The sequence below is a fragment of the Pezoporus wallicus genome, unplaced genomic scaffold (assembly GCF_028554395.1).
Source record: "Pezoporus wallicus isolate ANWC-B61680 ecotype Strahan unplaced genomic scaffold, APGP_CSIRO_Pwel_v1 contig_6401, whole genome shotgun sequence".
Taxonomy (NCBI): domain Eukaryota; kingdom Metazoa; phylum Chordata; class Aves; order Psittaciformes; family Psittacidae; genus Pezoporus; species Pezoporus wallicus.
Genome location: NW_026638608.1, coordinates 3238916 through 3254446, shown reverse-complemented (window position 1 = coordinate 3254446; position 15531 = coordinate 3238916). Strand labels below are relative to the sequence as shown.

The 15531-nt window shown below is 45.4% G+C and overlaps 1 protein-coding gene across 4 annotated transcripts in view; it reads left to right on the top strand.

Moving 5' to 3' along the window:
* Positions 1-15531, top strand: part of TBX5 (T-box transcription factor 5) — a 44106-nt gene that overhangs the window by 18667 nt on the left and 9908 nt on the right. For all 4 annotated transcript variants that reach the window (XM_057411360.1, XM_057411362.1, XM_057411358.1 and 1 more), the window contains exon 7: positions 4799-4890. In XM_057411360.1, the coding sequence (XP_057267343.1) occupies positions 4799-4890 (92 nt within the window). The remainder of the gene's footprint in view (positions 1-4798; positions 4891-15531) is intronic.

Here is a 15531-nt window from a genome sequence, read left to right as displayed (position 1 = left end):
TCTCTATCAAGGTATCTTGCAGGCCTTGGGGTGCTTTGTCCTGAGAGCTTGGTTCTCCTTGTCTTTGGTTGCAGTTCCTTCACTTCAGTAGAGGTCACCAATGTAGCGGCCCAGCTGGCATTCCATGGAGTGCCACTGTGCAGAGACTGGACCTTGTCCAGTCCCCCGGAGGAACCCTGCAGGGCTGTGTTCCCCACACTCTCCCTGCCCAGCCTGGAGCCATTGTCTTCTCCATGTCTTCCCATATCCATGGCAAGAAGGGGGAGCCCCTCTGCTTACTTGGTGGGTCCCCCAGGTGCTGAGAGAGGCAGGGATCCCAAGAGTTAAGGGAGGTGAGACCATGTATCTCCTCTTCATTACCGGGACTGGTGGCTTCTGGGCACCCCTTGGTTGCTTCGGGATTGCAGTGAGCTCTTTCCTCACTGACCTTCTCCAGGGCTCCTCATATCTCTACTTTCAAATGCTTAGTCCCGTTACAGGCTTCCTTCAAGAGGTCTTGCGTCCTTCACAACCTGTGTATGAACCAGTCCTGTCTCCCTCTGCACCTTTGTCTTCAGTCTTGTGCCTGCCAGGCATGGGACGGGGTTCTCAGCCCAAGCTCCTCAAAGACATCCTATCTCCCTCCAGCCTCACTCCTGCCTCTGACCCACCTCCTTCCCACCCCCAATCCAACACTGTGCAAGGTCTGTCTCTTCCCGTCCTCCGTTCTTGTCTCCCAGTCCAGCCAACAGCCTCCTCAATGAGCTCCTCTGTCTCACACCAGTACCTTTAACCAGCCATTAGCTCTCAGTCCCTCCCATTTCCTTCACTGGCTTCTGGGTTCATCATCTTCTTCCTGTTGCCAGCAGCCCCCCCTTCTCCTGGCCTTTACTTTGGGCTCCAAGTCCCAGCTCCCCATCCAGCTCCTCTGTTTGGCCCAGCCAGATGTACGTAGTCTCAGCAGGCACCTTGTCTTCAGCTATTGCTTTCCTTCCCACTTCTTCGGGTTTGGCTTCCTCCTCCCCACTGACTTGGTTTCCACCTGGGGTATGTGAGAGTGCAGAAGAAAAAGGCTTTGTGCTTTCGAGCCTGAAGCCCGGCATGCTGAGCAGGACCATGGTTACCTGCAGGGCAAGGACAGCATGTTATCCCCACAACATGGGGAGGTCCTTGTGTGCTAAGCTTGAGGGAAAACACCTCAACCTCTTCATCACTAAATGAGGTGACCAGAAGGGTGATTTTTTTACCACTCATGTTCACAAGAAAAGAGCTCAGAAACTAAGGCTCCCCATCCCTTGCAGAACATGAAGTCCCTTTTCTACAATGCCCAGCCTTTAAGACAGTTTCAGAAGTGCCTCCAGAAGAGCCTGAGAGGGTCAGGGTAGTATCTTTTCTCTTAGCTGAAGTGCTCCAAAGAAGTAGGACCAATTTGGCAGATGGCAAATGAAGTAAATAAAATAGAGCCCAGGGCATATACCTTGCATGGAATGTTTCAGTTTTGTAAAGAGTCTTTCCTTGATGCAACTAGATGCAAATTTTATCATGCTGGAGCTAAAGATGCTATTGGAAATGTCTCAGCAGATGTGCTTTGTGGTCAGTTAGCCCAAAGAAAGGAATGCAGAGGAGCAGTGTTGAGATTTCATTGGGAACTGTCGCTTCCTGTTAAAGTGAAGATGAACCCATGGGTCATACAAGCCCTGAAAAGCATCAGTCTAGGAGGCTTCACTCTGGAAAGCTCTCGTCTCAGAAGGGTCCGCATCAGCGGTCAGCAGCGAGCTTTGCCATTAAGTAAGAAATGCATAGATGTAGCCCTATGGTTTTATTGAATCAGTGCTGTATAATTTAGCCCTGGGCATTCTGTCTTAATGACTTTGCAGGACGTTGTATTTCAGTTTATTTTTCATGATGTAATTGTCATTTGACTTTCTGACAGCTTTTTCTCCCCCCTCAATGAGTTATAGTCAATTAAACAGAGTTTTGCTATGGCAAAGCTGATCCAGAAGGAGGTTATTTCCACCCACTCATTTGCTTTTCCACCTCTGAAATAGTTTGTAAGTCAGACAAAAACTGGCCAAACAAAATATCTTCCCCAGGCTGTTTTCTAAAGCAGGGATTCACCACCTCCTTCTCTATTTTCTGTTTTGTTGTATAGGGTTTTGTTAAATCTGGCATGGACTCTTCTGGTTTAATGCTAGGGCTAATGCCTTGAGTTACCATCTAGGGAAACTGTTCAGAAAGCTTCTCCTGAAATCCATCTGAAGCCCACCAAAATGCTGAGACCTAATTTAAAACCTTCTCTAGCTCCTGGTTTCTAGATGCCTTCAATCTAGCAGATCTCCAACTTTAAGGAGGTTAAAATTGGTTATGCTTCACTTGGGGCATTCTGCTACCGACACGTGTGTTTGCTCATTAAGTGTGTTCATGATGCAGGTTAGGGACTACTCATGAAGCAATGTATTGACAAGATTGAGGGCCCATATGATATTTTGTCTGACGTTTTGTGGGTAACATGGTCTAGTGTGAGGCTTCCTTGCCCATGGCAGGGAGCTGGAACTAGATGATCTTAAGGTCCTTTCCAACCCAAACCATTCTATGATTCTATGATATAAAGGCTTGATTCATCAGACACAGCATTCATCTGAGGCCCTCAAATCAGGGGCTAGCATGTTGATGACTCCTCCTCCAGTGAATGGAGAGAGTTGGGGACCTGTGAAGGCAATGCTGCCCACCTCAGAGCCCCAGTGCCCTCTGGCAGTCCCCATCTCCCACCACTTATTCCAGCAGGAACACTGAGAGACGAGGTTCCCAGTGCAGGCGCCTTGGTTAAAATGCCTTCGGTTAGGTTGAGATGAATCTGGCCCTTTGTACATCTGTGTGCCGGTGCCAATGTTGTAAATCCTTGCTCAGTGAAGGACTTCACTTATGCAAGCAAATATTGCCATTGGGTTCGGCAAGGGAGGACAACTCGTACATTTAGTGTGCTTCAGAATGCAAATTGCCTAGAAACAGTCAAAAACTTGAATAATGCCTATTATTCATTCCACAAGTGCTACCACCTCTATAGTGGAAACCAGTAGGTAGTTTCTTTGCAAAATACTCAGCTGGTTGTCTAATTATGAAGGACTTATAATTATTAAATGTGCCCCCATTTTACTGCTAGGAAATGGCTCGAATGGCAAATTGGATCAAATAGATCGGTTGTTTACCCTTCTCTTTGAAATCTGAAATGTATGACCAAAAAAAAAGTAGTTCAATGCCCTGTTTAGGTGTTACATTAGGTCCTGATTTAATAGGAATGCCCATGGCGGCAAGTGTAGGGGTGACAGGGGTCTTTGTGTGAGTTTTGAGGCTCAATTAGGCAAAAATGGCAAGTGAACAAATAGCCTTTGGGAAAAAAACATGCTCTAAGACAAGAAAATAGCAAAATAATCTGGTTGTGCAGACACCTGGCAGGGTTTGCTATTGACACTAGCTGAGCCAGGTTTTTCTCTTTGAATTCTGGCAAAGAGGAGGGTCCAGTTGCGTGTGCTTGACTTGGTGAACATGAACCTCTCTCTGTTCTCCCACCATTAATCTTGGGCTCTTTCCTTCCTGTTGGCCAACTTTCAATAGGAAGGAAAGACAGTGTTTCCATAAAATGCGGTGAGCACAAGGAGTTCCTCCAATGGCAAACACAGGACTCTCTCTCCTGGGCAAATGCAAGTGGTTTTCCCAACTCTTGGCTAAGGGCTTGGACTGCCAGGCAGTGATGGAGAAAGAGAAGAAGGAGAAATGTTGTCTGTTCTGCCTCAATATTAGGACATCGCAGCTAGATCACATCTGATCCAGATTCAGTCCTGCTCTGCAAAGACCCCAAAGCATTTCCATTGCATTTGACATCCAGAGAGAGTTCATATGATATCACTAGGGTGTTTGAGGGTGTTGCTGGTCCACAGTTACTGTTGGCTTAAATGACAAACCCTGGCTTGAGAAAACCTACTCACCTAAGCCATCAAGAGGGATGTGTGAAGGAGAGGATTACACCTCAGTTGCTTTGGATAAGCATATATTCTCTAATATATAAGAGGATCAAAGTTATGAGTCTGAGAGGGATTAATCCTGACAAGTTTTAGATGCTGAAGGCAGCCAACCAAGTGAGCAAGCTAGTCCCTGTTAATTCCTTCTAGAATGAATGGGGAGGCAAATATTCTTTTGAGACATGATGGTCAGAGGTGGAGCTGTCCTCCAGGTAAATCTGGAAGTTAGTCCATGCATTGCTTACAGGTGTGGGGCTGGTTGTGGAGGGATGTCAGATGTGGAGCACCTGGAGTACATTTAACTGGTCTGAAATACATAAAGGGTGAGCCTCAGCAGCCTGAGTAGTGGGATACAGGGTTAGAGAGGTAAGGTTTTGGTCATGGCTGTACATTGATGAGAAAATACTTATTAGTGTTGGTGGGATTTGTTCAGGCAATGTGACTTTCCTCCCTGGTCCTGCAGTCAGTGCAGCCTTTTCTGTCCCAATAGCAAAATGAAAGTAACACTAAGAAAGCAGATTTCCTCCAGAGAGAAATCTGTGTGTGTGTGTGTGCAGTCCCATGTGTTAGGGACAAGCCTAAGAGAAGCGAGAGGTTGTTGACAGGAGATATTTTTCCAGTGGAGCGATGTAGAGGAAGGCCCATCTGGAGTGGTCAGTGCCTGAGCTGAAGGAAGACTTGAGTTCCTGAAAGCTGTGTTTTCCACCACATCCCTATCGGCTTGGGTTTAATAAACAATATCCCCTCTCTCCCAGGCCATGCCTTGGACTTGTGATGAACCCGTTGCCTTTCCTCCCTTTCAGATCACCCAGTTAAAGATTGAGAACAACCCCTTTGCGAAAGGCTTCCGCGGCAGCGACGACATGGAGCTCCACAGGATGTCCAGGATGCAGAGGTAACTCGTGCCTCTGACATGGGGACCTGCTTAGCACCGTGAGAGCTGCCTGAGCTTTGCTTTGCATGTCACCTTTGGCTTGAGCTAAGCCAGGACTTAGGGGCAGTCCCTTCTCTGGCATCTGCATGTGTGCTTCACGTCAAGCTCTTGAAATACCATCAGGCCAAAATCCAGGACTTCCCACTCCGAGGTGAATGCTTTAACTGCTGGGTTACAGAGGCAGGATCTCACCTGTGGTTTGTCCTCTTGGCCACAGGGATCTTGTACTCCTTCCTGACTTGTTCCCATCCAGAACAACCTCTAGCTTTGGGCTAAGCAAATGTCTCTGAGGCTGTGTGTGGGCTTAAACCTGTTTAAAACAACAAGAGACTTGGGCTAGCTCTGAGAAGCTCTGGTCACCAGGCTGCTGCAGAAGAGCTGTGGGATATTTCTTTCCCCAGGGGGCAGTGCTTTAGAGACGAAGCTCATAGCCTTGTTCTGCAAGCAGGTTTGTTAAAGATGCTCCAGATGCCTTTGGAGATCTTAGTGCAGAGACCTGTGTTGTGCTGGTTTCTGGCTTTCAGAGGCAGGAGGGGAGTGTTTGTGTGGTCAGTTCTGGAAATGCAGAGGAGGAGTGCAGACGTGATGGTTTCAGGTTGAAGAAGGGAGGTATTAGAAATGTTGGGATCTCCAGGGCCAGGTGGCTGAAGAGACCTTTCTGAATGTCAGTTTTGGATGTAAGTACTTAAGCTGAAAATCAAGCCTAAATCCTGTTTAAAGTCCTTTTCTAAATGTCAGGGCCTGCCAATACTTAACTTCATGCCTTTCACTTCACTTGGAGCGTCGTCCATGTGTCAAGTTGCTTCCTGGTGCAAATGTTTTGCAGGAACAGCGCCATACCCATGATTATACCTAAGACAGATGGAGATGCTCAATATAACATTTTCCATCCAGGAGGGCAGGAGTGACTCAGATCCCTTATTCTTCAGGACCAGCAGAGCTGGCTGTCAGTGGAGGGCTGTAGAGACCTGTGCTGTGACCTTCTGTTGGGAGGGTTTTCTCCACCACCCACCTAGGAGCTGGCTGTAGGTGGTCATTGAGGGCTGGAGCGCAGATGCTGGTGTGGATGCAGGAGTCTTTTCTGGTTGCCATAGATGGTGACCTGAGCACGGCTCTCCATAGCCATGCATATCATGTTGATGGGCAACAAATAATGCCTGAAATCCTGGGAGCACTTAGACCTGTTACCCTACTCAAATGGGCAAATGTGCTCAGGTGTACAAATATTTTCAGGCTCAGACTCAGAAAATCCAATATATACAAAATATATATATAATTGTTTTTACATATATATATGTACGTATATAAAATGTATATACACAACAGTTACTCTTCTCCATCTAAATAATCTCTGTGGTCTTCTGAATGTGCCCTGTGTTCCCTGCCTGCCCTTTCCAACGACAGCACAGATCCTGGCATAATATGTCAATATTTCTTTATTTATGGGTGTACTACCACTTGAAATAGCTTTTTTCCCTCCCGTGCCAGCCTCCCAGCCTCTACTGGAACTTGAGTAACGATGTCCCCTGCACAGTTTTGCTGCTAAACTACCCTTTCATTATGGTCAATGGAAAGATTTGAAGGTTTACATTCATGGTGGGGTTTTTTTGGAGCCGGGGGGGGAGGAGGTAAAACAGTAAGGACTATTAGAAGGGCTTCATGCCATATGAAGAGCATGGCATCTAGCCATGCTGAGCTTGTGCTAAAAATTGCTTGGCATTTTTATGCAGGCCTGCGGTCATAGTTGATGATACAGTGAACAGAAGCACTTGGAATCTATCAACACACCCACTCAGGCCTGGCAGGGTTGGAAGGGTTAAAATCCACAGTGTCGGCTTTTCAGGATGATTTTTGATGCTCACTTCCTTAATAACTTATCCTCTGTGCCAATAGCATAGAAATGACTGTGCAGCTTTACAAAGATGTCTTTTTTTTTAAGGGAGAGCAGGATAAGATTATTATAGTGAAATAAAGACCTATTCAAGGTCGGAAATATGTGCCCACCTTCGTGCCTTTTAATATATATCTGAATATATGCAAAATTATATATAAAAATATAGGAAAACATACATAAATCATATATATATATAAAATGTGTATTTAAGATAAAGAGCCATTCAGGGTTGAGTATGCTAGAGAAGCATGAGCTACCTTTGTGGTTTATATAGGTTTAACATACAAATATATATTAAAATATAATTAAATATACATTAAAATATAATTAAATATATAAAATATAATAATATATGTTAAAATATATTTTAATATATAAATGTATGTGGTGTGCCTATGTATTGACATTATTTCCCAGTGATGTACCTACTCCCTACCTGGCAAGTACAAGTAAGTCTCTCTTGGCTTTAGAGCAGTGATGCCTGTTTATGCCCTTGGAGAATAGGGTGGGCTGTATTTATAGTGCTATTTCTTCCCTATAGGAAAAAAAATAGCTGGAAAAAGCACTTCTTACAACAGCCTTTTGTACCGAAAACTGGTGACCTGATATAAATTAGGTCACTGATCATCTCATTAAGGGGCATAGCCATGGAGGGAATGAATTTTGCATGCTCCATGTTTTCTTTATTTAAACCTCCGTGTTTTCTTTATTTAAGTCTCAAATGTTTCTGAATTCCCTGCATAGGGCTATTGCAGAGGAACATCTCCCAGCTGAAACCAGCCCTGGGAGAAGCAAACCCCAGGAGACAAAGCGCTGACCCAGTCGGGTGTATGAGCTGGCTTGTGGCATCCCGTTTTTGGGGAGGATTGGCCCCAGCTATGGGCAAAGCGTGTGCACACCTTGGAGCAGCCTTAGAGGCATGAGCCCTGGTGAAGATGTGCTTCCAGCACTAGACCTTTATGTGTTGTGTGGGGTTTGGATCGGATGGGAGTAGGTGTGTGGCGGTTGAAGATACTGCCTGGAAGTGGTGCCCCCAGCCTGGGCTGGTGTCTGTGCTCCTTCTGTGTTAAGCAGAGAGTGATGGGAGCTTCCAGAGAGCAAAGCTGCTTTCTTTTGAGACCTCACCCCATGAATAGGAGAGTGGATGAAGAGCCCTCCCTCTGCTTTCTCACCTGCAGAGTCCAAACAATTTGCTTAGAGTAGATGCCTACCTTTTAAATAGCTAAAATTACATGAGATAAAGTCCATCCTAAATTACCATGTGGCCAGACCTGGTGGTCTCCTTGAACGTTGAGCTGTCAAACGATGTGAGGGAAACCAGTTTGCTACTCAGCTCAGAGCAGGCCTTGCAGTGGGGTAAAGTAGAAGTAGGTTTAGGTGCTGGTGGAGACTTGGCCTGATGGTTCATCCATTGAATGCCTACCCCTGGAAAAAAGTAGGGACTAAGAGAAAAGAAGGCGAAACAGAAGACATCTTTCAATGCAAGAGTGAGCTCACAGCATGGTCTCGGGTGTCTTGTTGAGGACTCTCCCTCCATCTCTGCTTGCTTCTATGTGCTCTGGCTATCTGGGTAGATGGGGATGTCTTTGCAAGTCCATTTCTCTTCATGGCTTTCTCCTTCACAAAGTCTCTGCATTGGCTTTTCCTGTTTCCCAGAAGAAAAGCTAGTAAGTCTGTTCAGGTAGAAAACTTCATTCAGTAGCAATATTAAGCGTTTCAGAGGCAGATGGTTTCACTTGAAAAGTATAGCCATGAGCTCCAAAGGAGATCCAAGTTCCAGTGAACAGTGATTTCTGATACATGTTAATCTTCTTCCTGCTGCTGTTCTTTCCTGAGACGCACGGGACCCCTTTAGCAGGTTCTTTGACAGGATGAGTGCTGTGGGAGAGCAGGGTTTTTAAAGTTTTCAAGTTTCTGAGCATGAGATCAAGTTTGTGACTTTCTTGGTTAAAAAAATGAAGAAAAAAGGAGAACACACTAGAGGAAAATGCGTAGAGGGATGCGAGTTATATGGCATCTGTGTCCTGTGCTCCTGCTGCAATTGAAAACATAAAGCAGGTAAAATGAAGTAGTTGTGACACTGGGAATTTTAGGCAAAGTATTCCCTTTGGATCTCTGTGAAAATTCCTTTTGCCTCTGCTTAGAACTTCTGCTGTGCCAAAGGGAATTTGGTGTGGATAGCAAGAGCAAAACATGCAGCAGAAACCCTCAGAGGGTGAAGCTGATGCAGAGAAACAATGAGATCTGCATTGCAGATGCTAGTGTAGGACTTTGCCCTTAAAATGCCCCATGTCAATGCAACTGTACTAATAAACCATAGCTATTGGGTGACCTGGGGGGTTGCATGCAAGTTGTATCTTAAATCTGTGACCTCCACAATGCAGTGGGGAAGAAGTGTTTGTGGGTCTGGGGCTAAAGCACTGTAGAAGAGTAATACTGTTAGAGCATTTAAACAAGTTTTGTTCATCATCTGCAACTCCCGCTGTCTTCAGCAGTTATTATGGGTGCTGAAGAGCTGCTGAAACTCTCAGGCCGCTGTTACTGTTCATTCAAATTAATGCCATTTAGTCTTTGAAGCTTCTCATTGGGAAAGCTTTTGAGAGAGAAGATGATTATGTGAAAGGGTGGGTCTTGGCTCCCTTGAGGGATATCTTGAAACCTTTCAAAGTGAAACACAGACCCAGAACTATGGACAAAGACAAGTGGCAGTGTAGTTCATTTGACGTTACGTACCCTGCTAACGTCGTGTTTGACTGATAGGTCTGTTTGATGCAAGTTGGTCTCAGTCCACTGCAAATGACCTTTCTCTTCTTGAGTCTTCTCATTGCATCTTTACATTCACGATCATTTCCCATGTTCTGCACTGAAATCTCCCAAGAGCCACATGCTGTCTGAAACATTTTCAGTGTGAGAATTGGAGTTATAACATCTGCTGGAGAGATGATGCTTTCCTCCAGAAATGTCCCCAAGGAAATTTTCCTGGTTAAAGCCCCAGTGGAAACTGTAGGCTTGAATTGTATTCTATAGAATTTGATGGAATTCAGATGAAATCCAAAATAAGGCTCTACAGGCTTCACTGGAGGGTATCCACAGCTCTTTTAAAGGGTGAAAATCAACTCGAGCAACACAGGGTAGCTGCAGTTTCCTCCATTACCTCTTCTTTGAGGGATCTGCCCAGCAGGACCTCATCTGCAGAAGCTTGGCACAGCAGGAAGGGATGATGACGCTGTCTCTGTTGGCCGACATCTATTCTCTGGCTCCTTTTGTGTTCGTCTTAGTCCAACATGAACAGTGGCATTTGTCTTCAGGAATCCAGCTTTTTATCTGCCTGATAATGATAGTCTATATCTCTAGCTGGTTCTTTTCACTGCTGGTTCTTGGGTTTGTTACAGTGATCTCTTCGGGCTGCATTGCTCAGATGAGGCACTGGTTGTTAACGTACCATGCATGCACCCAAACCAGGGTTATTGGATCCCTTCACATTCTGGCAAAAAAGGCCAGGACATTTGATATGTTGGTGGAGAACACTGCAGTGAACATCTTAATATTCCTCAATAAGCACTTTGACTTGATGTCCAATCTAGGGTATTATTTTCTGTGGGCAGTCCCCATGCAAAGAGAGCTCATTTTTGATCTGAGGGTAAGGCTGAAGGGAGTACTCAGTAGTTTCCCTCATACCAATTCCTTCCTGCTGTAGATTTTATCCGCTTCAAACTCTCCAGTACAAACTCTCTCAAGTGCTCATGAGAATAGTTTGATTTTATTTCAGTATGGTGGAAATAATCTGAAATGAATGCACTTGACAATTGACAATTGTTTTCTGGTTTGTTTCTTTTTCCTGGGTGATGGTGTACTTATTACAGTTACATTTTCTCTTCCTCTTTCTATATCTGTTATGGCTGGCTTCCATTTCTCTCCTACTCTCAAGTCTCAGCAGGAAGGACAACAATTGGTGGCCTGGGAAATATAAACCAAATGCCTTTGAGTTATATTTGCACATCTGGAATTGGAGACTGATTCTGCACCCCTGTATCCACAGGTGCTGGGTGTGTGAAAGGGGACAGGACTTCTAGGACAGCAAACATTTGTCCTTTCGTAGTGAGTGACCAAGGAGCAGTTAATTTTAAGGAGGTTTCTGGCAATTTGGAAAGAGTGGAGAGAATTGCTGCAGTTGGCCACTGATTGATCAGATTTTAGGTTAGGAATTGTCATTGTGAACAAGATCTAGACAGTGCCCAGCCTGGGGGCTTCAAAGGATGCAGCAGCTAACAGTGGGTTAATCCTCTTCCATATCATGCCTCATCTTGACCTCAAACAGATATCAGTGTGCTCCTTGGGACCTGACATTTAATAAGTCTTTTGGAGTCTTGTTACCATGAGCTGCAGCAGCTCTGGAAAGCCTTGGCATATAAGGCTTTGTTGCAGAAATATCAGAAGCATCTTCTACAATAATTTGCTTAGGGTCAGTAGGGGTTGCATGTTTCAGTGCAGAAGCTTCTGGTTATAAACCATGGATCTTCAAAGAGATTTTGAACAAGTTTTTTGGCTGGCAGCTGCATTTACTGTGCGTTGGCTGGTACATTAGGAAATTTCAAGTCTGACATGAAAAGACATTGACAATATTTACTGTCTTGCAGCACACGGATAGGCAAGAAAGTTGACTGGATATCACTCCGTGAAGGTCTATATTTATACTTTTTCACAGTTTTTATCAGTTTGCAGGGGCCAACAAGATTTCCAGCTCTGAGATTACAAAACCTTGAATTTGCTCTTTTGGTTTCTCTGCTACATATGAATTTGTGGCATAAGTGATCAGAGGGAGCTCTTGAGTGCATCGTGGTGACAATGTTATTTGGCCAGGGGGAAGATGTAATGAGAGAAAATGAGACAGAGGTCACTAACTCCACTTGGCAGAGGTCTGATTTGGGTGTAAGTGCTAGGGAAACGCAGGAAAGATTCATCTGGGGTCAGGGTTATTAACTCTAAAGAGGAATGTGCGTGTTTGTAGGAAATGGTTTTGCAGAACCAATGTCCGATCCTACAGGTCTGGGAAACACGTGGCCAGGTGGGAGTCTGGGTTTCATACTGAGTTCCTTTGCTATAGACTTGGAACTCATCCCTGATTGCTTCCCCCAAGGTTTAATGAAAACCCAAGTAATATTCTCTCCTGGTGGCCCTTCAGCTGGAAGCCTGATGGTGCAGAGACTGTACAGCACCTTGTGCAATGCGGCTCCCCCCTTCCTTCCAGTCCCCTTCTGCTATTGTAATACACCAACTACAGTCTGAATATTCATCATTAGCTTCCAACAGACTTTAAATAGACCAACGACAGTTTCCTTCCTTGTAAATTCTTTCCCCTAACCGATTCCTTCTGATTTTACAATTCTTAATGCAAAAAAGGAAAGCCCATTAACACCCCCATGTAAAACTGACATTCTGGCCCAGTCTCTTCCTTGCCGTGTGGACAGTTTCCTATATTGTCTGTGTAAATCCAGCTTTAGCTTTTTTTTTCTTTCCTGCCTTCCTACTTAGCTGCAGTTTTTTGGGATAGCGAAATTTCTGGACACAACAGTCATTTTTGTGCTGGTGGTGGACAAAACCTTTCATTCCATTAAACTGTGGCTGAGGATTGCGACCAGCTATTTTGGGAATAGTGACTTTTAGGTGCTGCAAAAAAAAAACCCACTCCAAAACATTTTAAAAGACAGAAGGACAAATTCAAATGGTTTGTTCGGTCCATGTAGAGTGGGCTCAAGAAACAGTATAAATATTTCAGGATGGCATAAGGGGGCCTATAGGGATGCTGGGGAGGGACTCTTCATTAGGGACTGTAGTGATAGGACAAGGGGTAATGGGTTAAAACTGAAACAGGGGAAGTTTAGATTGGGTATAAGGAGGAAATTCTTTCCTGTTAGGGTGGTGAGGCACTGGAATGGGTTGCCCAGGGAGGTTGTGAATGCTCCATCCCTGGCAGTGTTCAAGGCCAGGTTGGACAAGGCCTTGGGTGCCATGGTTTAGTGTGAGGTGTCTCTGCCCATGACAGGGGGGCTGGAACTGGATGATCTTAAGGTCCTTTCCAACCCTAACTGTTCCATGATTCTATGATGTTGCTTTACAAGGCACCAAAGATATCTCTTTATTAGAGCCCCTATAAGGAAGGAACAGGTAGGAATACAGAGATAACTGCCTTTGTGTACAGAAAAATAGCAAGCTGAAAGAAAGAGAATATTTGAGCTATTTGGTTAGAAAATACTTTCCTTCCTCTCCCTCCTCAAATAGTAGATTTTTTTGGCAAAAATAGCACCCAACATGTTTTGACTGAAATGGAAATATTTCAGTCTGGAGAGAAGTCATTGCGATACCTCCTGGGAACTGCTGTTTGGAAACTTGGTGTCTCCAACCTGCTCCCTCTCCAATGTGACTCCCTGCTCCCACTGTAGCTCCTGCAGAAAACCACAGTTCTCTATGCTTATGGAGGCTTTTGTGTCCCCTGGGAAAAGCAGTCTGAAAGGAATTCGGTCCCCAGTGCACAATGGGAATGTGGGATCCTGACATCACCTATGCTGGCACTCAGGGTGAAAATATTGCTGTTTCAGGCATACAGCTCCTTTATGGAAAGAAAACTTGTATTATCAAAAAAAACCAATCAGGTTGTTATTTTTTCACCCATCTCAGCTCAGAGGAAGTGTTGATTTAGGTGAGAAGTATCTAGGATGAGGATGGCTTCTTAGTGTTCGTGTGGTGCTTCACACAGCGAGGGTCTGATACCTATGGGGTCCCTGTGATCTACTGTGAGAATTTACTGTAAGAAACCCCCATGCAGACCTAATCCCACATCCCCAAGAGACATCCAATTCTTCCCCACTGAAGCAGGGAGAAACTGTGAAAACAATCACTTCTACATCCTCCAGAAAAGCCACTGAGAACATGGTGTGGCATCATGTCATGGTATGTTCCTCCTTCTCTTCCATCGCAGCTCAGAGGTACCCACTGAAAGTAATAGTGAGGCTCTGTTGTTTCTTGGGGCAGTTGGTGTCGGTAGTATTAGAGATGAGGAAGAAGGAACCAGTCGATCCATGCAGCATGGAAGGAGAGATGAGGGCAAGGTCCATGTATCATCTCCTTGTGGATTGTCCCCTTAGAAGGGAAACATGGTGGGGGTGCAGCTTTGGGGTGTCGTGCTGGTATTATTTCCATGTGTATTGCTGTGTGAAAGAGCAGGCAGCTCCAGAACATGACGTGGTAGGGCTGGAAAATCCCCTAGAACCTAGAAGGTTTGAAGGCCATAGGAGTTTTGAAGGCCACAGCTATTGACCTTCCTGAAAAGCCACCAAAGATGCCCTCCAGCAGCAAGAGCTACTAGGGTGGAAATGTTGGTGTGGGGTGTCCACAGGCAAAGAGGTCCTTTGAAGCCCACCACATACCCTGGCATCCATCACTGTCTTGTGTGTCTGAGGGATAAATCTGTTTTCTCCCAGTCCATCTCTCTCTTGTTCTTGTGCACAGTTTAGACTTCAGGAGAAAAAGATGCCTCTTCAGCCCGTCCAAGTGGGTGGAAAGCCATGCTCCCATGGGGAGGAGCTGCTGTGCTTCCAGGGGAAGAAACCCCACCTTTGGAATGGGTTCTCTTTGGCAAGCCACCAGTGGCTGGGGTTTGGAAAGCTTTTGTGGCACAAGGAGAGAGACATTTACTTGGGTTTGAGCTCCTGGGTGAGTTTCCCCTCCATTACAGCCCGGTTGCTGATGTTTCTGGCAGCCACCACAGGAGGGGTTTGGATGGAAGCTCCCTGCTGTTGAGTAGGTTTATGTAAATGCTATTGCTAAACTTTGTATATAAGCTCTGAGTTCCTACAGTGATAGGTCCTCTCTAAAGGGTTTGATTGGAGATTCAGGGCTCCTCCCTCACACGGAAGGTGAGCCTGTTGGTGGGATTTAAGGATCTGTCCTTGCTTCAGCAGAATGATTTTGGGCAGACGAGTAGAGTACTTCAAAGGCAGCTTGGTTTGATTGTTATAGCCTTGAAGAAGAAAGCTTGCATTGGAATCTTGGTACTGGGTCATGGCTGCTCTAGGCCTGGTGGTACTTTGTGAGGTGCTGCTGTACTACCTGGTCTTTAGGTATTTTAGCAAGTGCTTGGCTCAGGGAGCTCCCAGCAGTCTTGGAGGCAGCTCAGGGGGAGGCTTGCACCTTGGCTGAAGGCTCTGAGACCTTTTTGAGCTTCACTTCTCTCTCCTGCAGAGCAGGAATAGTCTTGTCTGGCCACGTTTCTGATGTGCTTGGAGAAATGTCTCCAAAACACACTATAGGGTCTTGCAGGAGAGGGGATTTCCAGCCAGTGTTGGCAAAGCATCCCTGCTTCAAACCAGATTTCGGAGCAAGGGAATGAACCAGACTTTCCATTAGTGCTCCCCCTCGTAGCCTGGCTCCGCTGAGGTGTGTGGCTCTGGTGTGCAGCAGGACTTGCTGATTTATTCCTTTCTCTTTCCTAAGTGCTCTGAAGTGGAGCTTGTTTTCTGCTCCAGGGATCCCCCATCCAGGACAACCAGCCTGGCAGACCCTGGGGAAATAAACAGGGACAAATACCATAAGGGGGAATAAGTAGACTTAAATATTTAATCCATCTCCAAGACAGCTTGGCAGAAACGTGGTTTTTATGTGCACACGTGCACATCCACATATACAATACAAACAGTATGTATTTTATAAGT